General features: G+C 37.1%; 1 protein-coding gene across 1 annotated transcript in view; it reads left to right on the top strand.

Annotated features, from left to right (window-relative positions):
• The window catches only part of GPC6 (glypican 6), a 1,259,037-nt gene that overhangs the window by 832,609 nt on the left and 414,123 nt on the right, over nt 1-12,305 (top strand). The window contains exon 5 of the mRNA XM_012554142.2: nt 11,047-11,076. Coding sequence (XP_012409596.1) covers nt 11,047-11,076 — 30 coding nt within the window. The remainder of the gene's footprint in view (nt 1-11,046; nt 11,077-12,305) is intronic.

Below are 12,305 nucleotides of genomic sequence, written 5' to 3'. Positions count from 1 at the left end.
TATAGGAAACCCTATGGGACAGTTCTACTCTGTCATATTGGGTGTCTCTGAATTGGAATTGACTCAAGGGCACACAACAACAACCCATTATCTTGGGGTTTCTTTAATTGTGCCATGAAATGTACAATTTGAAGAGGGTGCTACGTAGTTAGACCTGTGTAAATGCAGGCATAATTCTTTCTCATTAAATTTGAAATGTAATCCTTCATGTAATATCAGTGAATGGTGATGCTTATATAAGAATTTTAGGGTATACAAGCTTTGCCATGACAGATGTTGAACAATTCTCCTTGCATTTATAAAAACAATCTGACGGCATCGTTGAAGATATTTATAGTCATAAAAATGTAAAGATATGTATATATATAATGACTTTTAAGAAAAAAATCTGAAAAGGAACTGTAATTATCTTGTTTCAATTATACATAGCAATAGGTAAGATATGGAAGTAACGATAAGAATAAAAATAATGCCAGATACATGTGATGTGTGGTGTGCTATATGCTAAATAGTTTACACTCATTTCTCATTTAATCTTTACAACAACTTCTGAGGAAAGGATTCTTCAAGTAAGGACCTGGGGCTTAGAGAGTTTAAATAACTTTCCTGAGGTGTTCAATAAATGTTTCTTGCATTGAATTGTAATGATTTATGTTGTCCCCCGGGTACTAAATCAATTACTTTGCCTATTTCTTCTTTCCAAGCTGGGCAATACGCCTGTTTTAAGGAGAACAGGAACCCTTCCCCCAGTTCTCAGATCTGACAGAGTTTACCAGAGAGAGAAGGGCCCCTAGGTTGAGCAGGACCAGGTAGCCTGAGGGAAGTGTGCCATTCCCCAGGCAGTTCTCATAAGCCCATATCCCCTTCTCAGGTCAGAAAACGAGCTCTTTGGCATCTCCATATGCACTTCTGAACAGCTGCAGAGTCCTACCCAGAAGACATTCTTTGAGACTAAGCCAAGTGGTCCTTTGTAAAACTGGCAAATTGCTTTGCAATTCATTTTGGCCACAAAGTGCTGTGTGAATGCAAAGTGATTACCTTTATTATAACTGAATTGAAGTACCCTTTTAAGTTTCTACCAGGCCTGTTTTGTAGACATATTATGATGATGCTCCATCATAAGCACCTTTTCTTGGTCTCACTATCATTCCCAACCCCTAAGACCCAATTGTCCAACTCTGAATGAAATTGTATATCCATAGGTTGACACCTCATTGCTATACAGAGAAGATAGAGAAGATGTTCAAATAAAAATAAAATTTATTAAATTCCCACATCAGTGCTAAACATTACCATGATTTTTTACAGAAAGACAGCAGCGATGTTGGCCTCGAAGGGTTTATTGTTTATACTAATACAAATACACAAGTCCCTTCAGTGTAATATGGAATGGTAAATATACCAACATCTGGGTTAAATGGATTTCAAAAGTGATTTTACTTTCAGTAATTTATTTAGCAAACATAATTGAGCACCAATTATTTGTCAGTTGCTGGGAATACCGTAATGAGCAAAACAAATTAGGATCTCTGACTTCATGGAACTTACTGTCAACACATCTACTTTGGGTCTTCATAGAAGAGTTAGTAGGAGTCAAAAAGATGGGCATGTATAACAGGGTATTCCAGAAGCGGGGAAGTGTATGAGAAAAGGAAAGAGGCAAAGAAATGTAGAGTGTCCCTACAATGATTATAGAAGTTCTCTAATTTCCCCCAGTATGTGCAGACTCCTAAATTTCTGTGAACCACATATAAATTAGAATTTTGGACAAATTATCAAAAGGGGAAAAACCAAGTTGACAATTATATTGTGAGAAGTTTAGCCTCACTGCTTTCCCATTTAATATATGTCAACAACCTGTAAATGTTTGGTTTTGCTTGTGATTTTCTCAGACTTGGGAAGATAATGTTCCCTTATGTAGAAAAGTCTCTAGCATGACCCATCTATCAGAGGAATTAAGGTTTATTCAAAATATCTTGTAAGTTACACAGCTCGAGTTTGTACTCAGGATAGCTAGAGTTATACCATGATAACAGTGGACCACAGCATTTCATTGACTTACCACAAAAGGGTTTATTCCTTGTACAAATTGCATCTCTATCTGTTCTACACTGTCTTTACTCTGGGATTATACACACACACACACACACACACACACACACACACACACACATTTCAGTCGAGTAGTGATAGAGAGCAAAAAGAATTGTTGGTATTGAAAAGTTTGAGAACCTTGAATTCCGTTGATGGTTCTTATTAGTTACATGTGTATTCAGAAGGGGAAAAAGTTCTTGCTGTCTTGAAACATGTAAAGACTTAGCAAATCTTAAAATTTTAGCAAAAGACTTTTGTCTCTAGTTAACGGGAGAACTGAATGAAGCACGTAGATCTCAAAGGCCCTTTGTAGAGGCTGACCCTGAGATATCTCAATTGAGGCTGAGAATATCCTATTCAAGCCTGAAAAAAGGGAAAAGGACAATTTTAAAGTGCTCTAATCTCCTCTAAGTGGCTTTGCAAAGCACTAATGAAAAATCACTTCTTTCAATGGGCATCTGGTAGGATCCTGCTATTGTTTCCGATTTACACAGTTAAATGAAATCAACAACAATACAGTCATCTTGAAAGAGGCAAAAATTGACAAAAGACAAGTGAATAATTCACGTCTAGCTGTGAAGGAAAATGGTCTGAAGTCACCGCCAACTAAGCCACAGGCTCCTTTTGCAGTGTTGGCAACCGTGGTCAATAACAAGTCACAGCTAAGCAAGCAGCGTGTGCTTTCTCCAATGTTGGCAACTCCAGTCAATAAAGAATAATTGGAACCTGCCAAGAAGGTAGTGTGTCAGAGGTGGATGTAGAAACTTAGATGCTGAACTGTTTGTGTAAAAATTGAGCACATAGCCTAATTATAAGTTTAAGAACTTTAAGAAGTTTGAACATTGTAAGTCTGCCATGTGAGTGAGAGACGCTGCTGGAACATGACAACTGCGTCAATAGAGCTCAGTCAGAATCAAGGAAAGTGTCAACATCACACAGAGGAGCATTGCTCTCAGTGAGCAATTAGAGGGTGGGTTGAGACAGATGGACTGTGTCTCTTTGACTGGGATAAGCAAAAACGATTAAAATATCGTTCCAGCTTGTCTCTTTAAAGACACAGTAGAGAAAATAAGACTGGCTTTTTGGTAAGGCAGTAACCAGAATTGTATTACCTTATGCGTGTTAGATATTTAATCTACCCATCATGCAATCTACTCTTTAATTCAAACGTTCTTGATACTCGAGAAAAGATCACATGATACGAAAAGGAGAACGCAGGCACAGTCCACTTTTCTGTGGTAAAGTGTAGAATAAAAGTTAAGCCAGTTCTAAAGATCATAAAGATCATAGACATTTTGGTATAATTTGTTCTTAGCTGCCCTCCAGTCAGCCCCTGACTCATGGCAACCCCATACACAATGGCATCAGACCATTGTGATCCCTAGGGTTTTCATTGATTGATTTTTCAGAAGTAGATAGCCAGGCCTTTCTTCCTCGTCTAGAAGCTCCACTGAAACCTGTTGAGCATCATAGCAACACGCAAGCCTCTCTAGACAGAGAGGTAATGACTGCCCTTGAGGTGCATTGGCCCGGAGTCAAACCCAGGTCTCCCACATAGAAGGCAAGAATTCTACCCCTAAGCCATCATAATATCTCTTATTTGATTCCAAATTCAGAGGCTTCAATACAGACTGTGTGCGTTTCTCTGCAAGTCCACTTTTGGGGCTGGAAAGAGTTTAAAATTTTCAAATCTGTGTTCTGCTCTGCCCTGAACACCGACGGATTTCCCCTTGGTGGGTTTGTCATTTTACTGCTAATAGTACGCAAAATCAAGGATACAGACTGACGAATGGACCGGCTTGTTAAGTAGAATAAATAGAGGAGTGCCAGGATCTCTTTCTTCCGTGTAACTTAGCATCCCATTGGCAAAATTGCATTAATCATTCCAACATTTCCATAAAGTAATCTCATTTTTTCCTCCGTGTCATTTTGCTGATAGATTGGGCCCTGGTCTGTAGAGAATACTGCTTTGGAGAGGAATTTTTTATCTATAGCACAGATAAATGTAGCGTGTATTATTAGTACAGAGAAGGTCAAAAATTAAGTTTGCGCATTTTTCTCTTATTTGCATCTCGACTCATTTTGTGTCATTAAAGGGACACTAGACGGGTAGCGTCAATGCCTGTGTTGTTGTTCTTAGTTACCGTCAGGTCAACCGTGACTCATGATGACCCCACGTGTTACAGACCAAAGCTGCTGCATAGGGTTTTTTTGATTGTGACTGTCACCTTAGGTGAAGCAGAGAGCCGGGCCTGTCTTCAATGTTACCACTGGTGGGTTTGAACCACCAACCTTTAGGTTAGCAGTTGGGCGCAAACCATTTGTGCCACCTGTGGATTTCAGTGTCTGACTTACTGGATGAAGTTTACCACAACCTCTTCACCATGGTGAAACCCAGCCAGGCACTACACCATTTCCAGTCCCTCCACCCCCTTTTCATGCCTCAAAATGCAAGAACTGGGTTGGCAAGTTGACAAACAGCACTTAGAACACACCACAGCATGGGAATATTTTTAATTGGACCTAATTCTTTTTTTTTAAAATATATATATTGAAGGAAAGCCTTATAATGATCAAATAAATGGTTATGTAATGCACTTTTTTTCACAATTATTCACTGCATTTCTTCTTACTGGATTTATTAATAAAGAAAACCTGAAGTCAGCTTTTAAATGAAAATTCTTATGTATAGTTTGACTTCTTACTATATCGCAATGTAAAATGCAATAACCAGGAGGAGCAAAGTCAGGCTAAGGTTTGATACAATGCATGTTGGTCTTTGGCTCTATAAATCTGAATAGACAATGAAATTACACAAACTACGAACTCCATTAGCCCAATTAGACCATACAATTGAATTGGGATTTAAAGAAGTATGGGAAATGACTTTGGAATTTTCAGATGAAATTGATTTTTATTAAGGTTGAAATATTTATATATATGGTATACTTTTCACCTCTGTTTATAGAAAATGGATTTGTAGAATTATGTCCCAGTTGCCTTACATTTTAATATGTCAACGTTGACATACTAGTTTATGAAGGCCATTTCAGTTTCTGACCTGCATACAATAGCAACCTCTTTGAAAACAGATTGTTCTCTTGTCTTCTTCACTTATTGTCCAGACCCATTACTTGTTCCAATCTTTAAGTTTCTCTCCACTTTAAAAGCTATAGTGTAGAGTCTGTGGATGCTGAGTCTTTGCAAGGCAGGAAACTTGAATGTAGCAACATGTATGGTGGGAAAATACATCAGGAGACATGAAGTCTTCCCCTAGTTGTATAACTAACCAATCTGCCACATGACATAAATAAGTCACTTAAGTTCTCTGGGACTCAGTTTCCTCACCTGGACTTCCTTTGACGCTGCGCTTTTTGCAGTAAGCATGTATTCGCAGTTCTTTGCCAGAATAAGCAGCTACAAAAATGAGCCCTAGGAGTTTAGGCTGGTGTATTATTTTACTCCCATCATGTTCTATCCAGCTCATCTGTGTCTACCTCTTCTGGTGTCACTTTCTCAAAGAAAACTGCATACCCTCTCAAAATAAGTCATTTTCTGGGGGCATGATTTATGTCTGAGAAGCGTCTAAATTAGATCAGTTATTTTTTTACCAGTCTTCAATGCTCCCTGCTTTAAAAAAGAGACTTTTACTGTGCTGAGTACTTCAATTTAGAAATGCAAATGATATTGAAACTCTCCTTTTCCTGAGGGTAAAGAGGATATTAACCACCCACTTGTTTATTGGCTCCAGTTAATAGCTATAGTAAATGAACATGACAGATAGCACCAAACTGCAGTGTTTGCATATTTTTACATAGACAAAGCTGGCGCGGTAAACCAGAATCCTCTAAATTAACCCATGTCAACTCACATAGTCCACAAATTCAAAAATGTATGCTTCTATGGGTATACTCTGGAACCCGGCTTGCACAGTGGTTCAGAGCTTGGCTGCTAACCAAAAGGTCGGCAGTTCGAATCCATCAGCCGCTCCTTGGAAACCCTATGGGCCAGTTCTGCTCTGTCCTATTGGGTCGCTATGAGTCAGAATCGACTCAAGGGCAATGGGTTTGGTTTTGCTTGGTTTATAGGTATACTCTATTGGTTCCAACATTGAAGTCAAGACACTTGCTCCTATTCTAGTCTTCACCATACATTAATTGCATGACTTTCTTACTTCAGTGCCCAGAAGTGAAATGCAAATTTCAAGTAGTTCCAAGTTTCAAATGAGATCATATATATTGAAATATTTTGAAAACCGCTATACTGTATAAAGAACTATTGTCATTTTGTACTTATGTACTACTCTATTTTGTCACGAGAAATTTTAGTTCTCATGTCTTCCCAATTCTTTAAAAATAAATAAATAAACAAAACACCTTCCCTGAATTTTTGTTCCTCCTTATTGCCTATAAGAAGCCCTGGTGGCGCAATGGTTAAGTGCTTGGCTGCTAACCGAAATGTCAGTTCAAACCCACCCAGTGGCTCTGCAAGAGAAGGATCTGGCAATCTGCTTCTGTAAAGACCTCACTTATATAAAACGACAGGAAAAGGCAAATGTATAGCAACCAAAGTTTATTAGTGGTCACCATGGGTGGGAGGGAGGGAAGGGGGGATGTTAAAGGTGATGGGAAAATTGCATTGATTAAAGGTGGGGTTGCACGGCGAATTGTTGTGGTTGATATCAAGGAGTTGTAAACCTGTGGGAAGTTGAACTAGCAAAAGTTGTGTGATAGATACATTTACAACAGCATTCTTTACATTCCCAGCTACTCATTTGTTTGAATAATGTTTCTTAATACATGCTCCATAAAAATGAAAAGAATTGATGCAGAATGACTCTACCCATAAGTCCTATTCATCCAATGATTTATGAACCAATTGGGGAAATAATCCCACCATTTCATTAAGAGAAAAATTTCCCATAAAATTTTACTTTTAAATTTTAATTATTTATTGAAGTTTATATATCTGTGTTATTTGGGTCAATTTAGTACAAATAATAATTATACTGATAATTCAGTCTAGAGTAAAATGTTAGCCCTTGGAGCTTTACAGACATGGAAATTAAAAGAAATAATTTAGATATACATACATGTATTTGTTGCACAAATGATAGAGCCATTATTAGAGATTTCAAGTCATAAATATGTATTATATTTGCATAAATTTCTGTGAGGGAATTAGAATACAAATACAGGTTTAGGAGAAAGAAACCCAACGACAAACTTAACAATTATTAAAGAAAAACTTCCTCATGTGTTCTTAAATGGATAATAATGGATAGCATATCATTATAATTTTAGATTTTTATTTTATTGAACATTTCTAAAAGTAATGTAATATTTTATTTTACTGTCAGTATCTACAATATGCCAGGTATTACATTTGTTGCAACTCTTTAAACCTGCAATACAGATTTTGGATGACGATTTAAAAAGCTTCATGGGGACATATAGATTTTCAAAATTATTTTAGGGAGCACACAAATAAAAACTGTGAAGATGACTATACTCAATCTGTACCTCTAATGCAACTTTTGGCCATGCCCTGAAGGGATAGACCCTCACTATGTTATTTGTGAGCATTATGGCATCAGAGTCCCTAAAGGCTTTGGGGTGGTTGTGAGTGTATGTGTATTTGTGTCTGTGTGAGAGACAGGATGTGATAATGGGCTGTTTTGGGAAGACAATTGTTGTTTTAGTGTGGCAGGTGGAAGACAAGTAAGAAATCACGTACTGTTATAAAAGTCAAAGCAATAGAACAATGACCCTGTAGGACAGGGTAGAACTCTCCCATAAGGTCTCCAAGGAACAGCTGATGGATTCGAACTGCTGACCTGTTGGTTAGCATCCAAGGGCTTCAATAGTACAAGATTAATTTAATCATTCTTTCTAAGTGTGATAAGTACATTTAATATGTCTCTACTTTAGACAGAGATTAACATTGGAAGGCCAAGGGTAATGGAAATGCTGACGGAAAGATATTATATAATTCATTTTTTACCTGTATTTAATTTTTTTCTATTAAAAAAGTATGGTACCTCTCAAGGCTGAATTAACTCTTTCAAGTTTCAAGAGTTTAATGCAATATCCTAAAACTACTTTGTAATATACAAGTTTACTTACCAAAGGACTCTACATACATGGTTGGGGATAATTCTTTAGGTGTTAGTACTTCCATGATAATACAGTAAGCTAGTTGTGTTCATTAAATTACATTTTTATACCACATAAACTATGTAATATTAGTCTTTAAACACAGCAAACTCCTTGGGAACATACATAAATTTTACTTTGTACTTATCCACAGTACCTGGGAAAATGTGCTCAGTAAAATAGCTCTTAATATTTTCTTTTCAGCTTTGGTCTAAAACTTAATCCATGGTTTTATAGAATAATTTTTAAATATAGGAATTAATGGTGGGTAATAGTCCTGGAATTTGCCCATGAGCTGAAATAAAAGAAGTCTAATAAAATGTTTCATAGGCAAATGGTATCAAGGTAACGGGTTCCGTGGCTACAGTAGAATTAAATACAAATGTCATACCTTAACCAACCACAAATGTTATTAAAGTTTTCTGGAATGTATATAACATCACCAGTTCAGTAATCAATCACATGAAATTATAATTATTGATATACCATCTTGATATGCAAGACAACATTCTTATTTAACCCCTTCAGAATCCCTTCTTTTTTCCTGAAACCTGTCGGAAAAGACAAGTGCTTCAGGGTCTTGGAATATAGAGAGCTCCAGTGGGGAAAGAGGAGATGTCTGGAAAAAACTTAACCACTGCTCCTTATATTTCATCGGTCTTTTATAGTAATTGCTGTGAAATAATGTTGCTTATTTCTATGTCAGATATATCCTAACTTACACATGAAATTGGTTTCATCCTTCAAAATAAACCTTTGTAAGACTGAAAACTTACTCAAGTGATTCCGCATTATTTGGGGAAACAATCTTTTATACTGTCTTGACACAAGGAAATTAGAAACATTATTTCTGTATTACCTTTTTACTAAGTTTCCCATGATTCATTTGGTGGAATTTTCTTTTGTTGTCATAGTCTCCTCTCCCTAAACCATGCCCCGAATTCCTGGGAATATCTAAAGTGCTAGAAGGCATAATATCCCTAGTCATTCTGCTTAGACTCTTATCAAGCTGTCCTAAGAAAATATTTATTTAAGATAAAAATAACAGAAGCATTAAATCACTGAATAGTCCAAGAAATATGAATTCCTCATGTTTCCAATATTCCTTTTAGAGAATCTTCCCCTGTTCTCCTGGAGTGTATGAGACTGGGAGTTTCTTGTGCTTGGCTTCCCAGTAGCCTGTCTTAAGTGAAACCTTGCCCTTCACCAGCTCTATGTTTTTTTCCATTCATTCAAACCCTGAGACAATTCCCATTTGTCTTTCCTCAGCTGTGGGTCTTGCTCCCTTGATAACTTTACAGTTTACTATTCATTTCCATTCTAGCACCTGGAACAGTGCAAGCACATAGTGGATGCTCATTAAATATTCATTGAATGAACTTAAGAGTGAATTCATCCATAGACTTCCGTTTGATTCATATTGGAAGAAAAGGGGAGAAAAAATTTTTCTTGATGTAGTACAGTCTCTTTTTCTTCTCAAAGACCACCATCTTTGCTTTCTTTTTCTCTAGTTTTTTATCAAGGTAGAGTCACTTCTGGCCTCTCTTGGAATATTTCTTCCCAATCAAACGTCAGATTTCCCCATACCCATGAAAATTTCCAGTAATGTTGCCTTCCTTGCTAATGACAATCCATGGCTGAGTCATCAGTCAATCGATTACAGCATGGCCAAACTATTGTTGTACAAACTCCTCTAAACTGATATTTCTATTATTCCTCATCTCCTTCCTTGGAACTTCTTCAGAAAAGGTCCATGATGTACTCTGCAGGGAGAAGTGAATAATGGGAGTTTTACATGGAATCGTATTTTGAGCCAGAAGGAGTCTCACCTATAGTTCCATTCTAGGAGTTAGAATGACAAATGTGAATTCTGTATGTGTGCTAACGACTGTTGTTGTTTTTGTGTGCTATCAAGTCGATTCTGACTCAGTCACTTTATATGACAAAGTAGAAATGCCTCATAGGGTTTCCTAGGCTGTAATCTTTGCTGGAGCAGATTGCCAGCTCTTTTCTCCCATGCAGACACTGATGGGTTCAAACCACTGACTTTTTGGTTAGCAACTGAGCGCTTAACCATTCTGTCACCAGGACTCCTTGTGCTAACAACTTTGTGGTATAGACTGGCAGGAAGACGTATTGGTATGTGTGGAGATCTTTAGATAGATAATTAGATAGATCAATAGATGAACAGAGAAGTGATGGATAAATAGACAGGCAGACAGACAGACAGATAGTTAAATAGATAGACCATATCCATGTGTTATGCATCAATTATTATATTGGCCAAACCTTTACCAAAACACCACAATATAGTATTGGCCTATGTTCCTGTGTGTATCAGATGTATTTTAATATTATTCATCTCTACCATATGCCAGCTATATTAGGCGTTTAAAATTTTACAAGTTCCTGAGAGAGTGATTGATTTGGTTTTACATTCTTGAAAATGCCACATCCCGTTACTTTAAAAGCAGATTATATATATTCCAAGGCAGAGGCATTATAACTATGTCGGTAGCACTGTGCAGAGGCTAGAAATTCATAGCTTTCACCAAAGTACATTCTCACTTCAATGACTCATATTTAAAGTTACCGCTAAAATGTTTCTTCTAAATGAAGTAATATTTAAGCTATAATTTCTAACCGAGGAAGACAACCATTCCCTGATGAGACAGTTAGGGATCTTGTTTTGCATTCTATCATCACATTTTGAAAATCTACCTTTGGGTAAAGTTCAGAATGTCAAACAGACTACCCAAATAAAAGGCAGTATCGCCAAGACCTCATAATCATACAGCAAGGTAAAATTAAAATGATGTTATGTTCCGTTGAGTGCACACACTGGAAAACCCTCTGAAATATATATTTAACTAGTAGAAAGAGTTATTTCATTCTAATGGATGAAAAGTATTCATTCTTGTATATGTACGTGTATAATTTATTTAAGTGCTATTTGGAACTATCGCAGTCTAGCAAGAATATAATAGTATACATTTACTTACTTCTGTCCCTAGGCATCTGTCATTTTGTCGTACTGTGGTGGCTTGCATGTTGCTGTGATGCTGGAAGCTATGCCACCAGTATTTCACATACCAGCAGGGTGAACCCTGGTAAACAGGTTTCAGTGGAACTTCCAGACTAAGACAGACTACGAAAAAGCATCTGGAGGTCTACTTCTGAAAAAAATTGGCCAGTGAAAACCTTATGAATAGCAGCGGAACATTGTCTGATATAGTGCTGGAAGATGAGCCCCTCAGGTTGGAAGGCACTCAAAAGATGAGTTAATGATGTGGGTGTAGTCAAGCTTTTGGGACCTTCATTTACTGATGTAGCATGATTCTAAACGAGAAGAAACAGCTGCAAACATCCATACATAATCGGAAAGTGGAATGTATGAGTTATGAATCTGGGAAAATCGGAAGTCGTCAAAAATGATATGGAACTCATAAAGATCAACATCCTAGGTATTAGTGAGCTGAAATGACTGGTGTTGGCCATTTTGAATCAGACAATCATATGATTTACTCTGCCAGGAGTGACAAATTGAAGAGGATTAGTGTCGCATTCATCCTCAAAAAGGACATTTCAAGATCTATCCTGAAGTACAATAGGATAATATCCGTACCCCTACAAGGAAGACCAGTTAATACCAGTATTATGCAAATTTATGCACCAACCACTAAGGCCAAAGATGAAGAAATTGAAGATGTTTACCAACTTCTGCAGTCTGAAATTGATCCAATATGCAGTCAAGATGCAGTGATAATTACTGGTGATTGGAATGCAGAAGCTAGAAACACAGAAGAAGGAATAGTAGTTGGAAAATATGGCCTTGGTGATAGAAATGATGCTGGAGATCACATGATAGAATTTTTCAAGACCACTCACTTCTTAATTGCAAATACCTTTCTTCAACAACATAAACAGTGACTATATGCGTGGATCTAGTCAGATGGAATACACAGGAATCAAACTGATTACATCTGTAGAAAGATACAATGGAAAAGCTCAATATCATCTGTCAGAAAAAGCCAGGGGAAAACTGTGGAACAGACC

This window comes from Trichechus manatus, unplaced genomic scaffold (genome assembly GCF_000243295.1).
Source record: "Trichechus manatus latirostris isolate Lorelei unplaced genomic scaffold, TriManLat1.0 scaffold00013, whole genome shotgun sequence".
Taxonomy (NCBI): Eukaryota; Metazoa; Chordata; class Mammalia; order Sirenia; family Trichechidae; genus Trichechus; species Trichechus manatus.
This window is presented reverse-complemented; position numbering and strand designations above follow the sequence as displayed.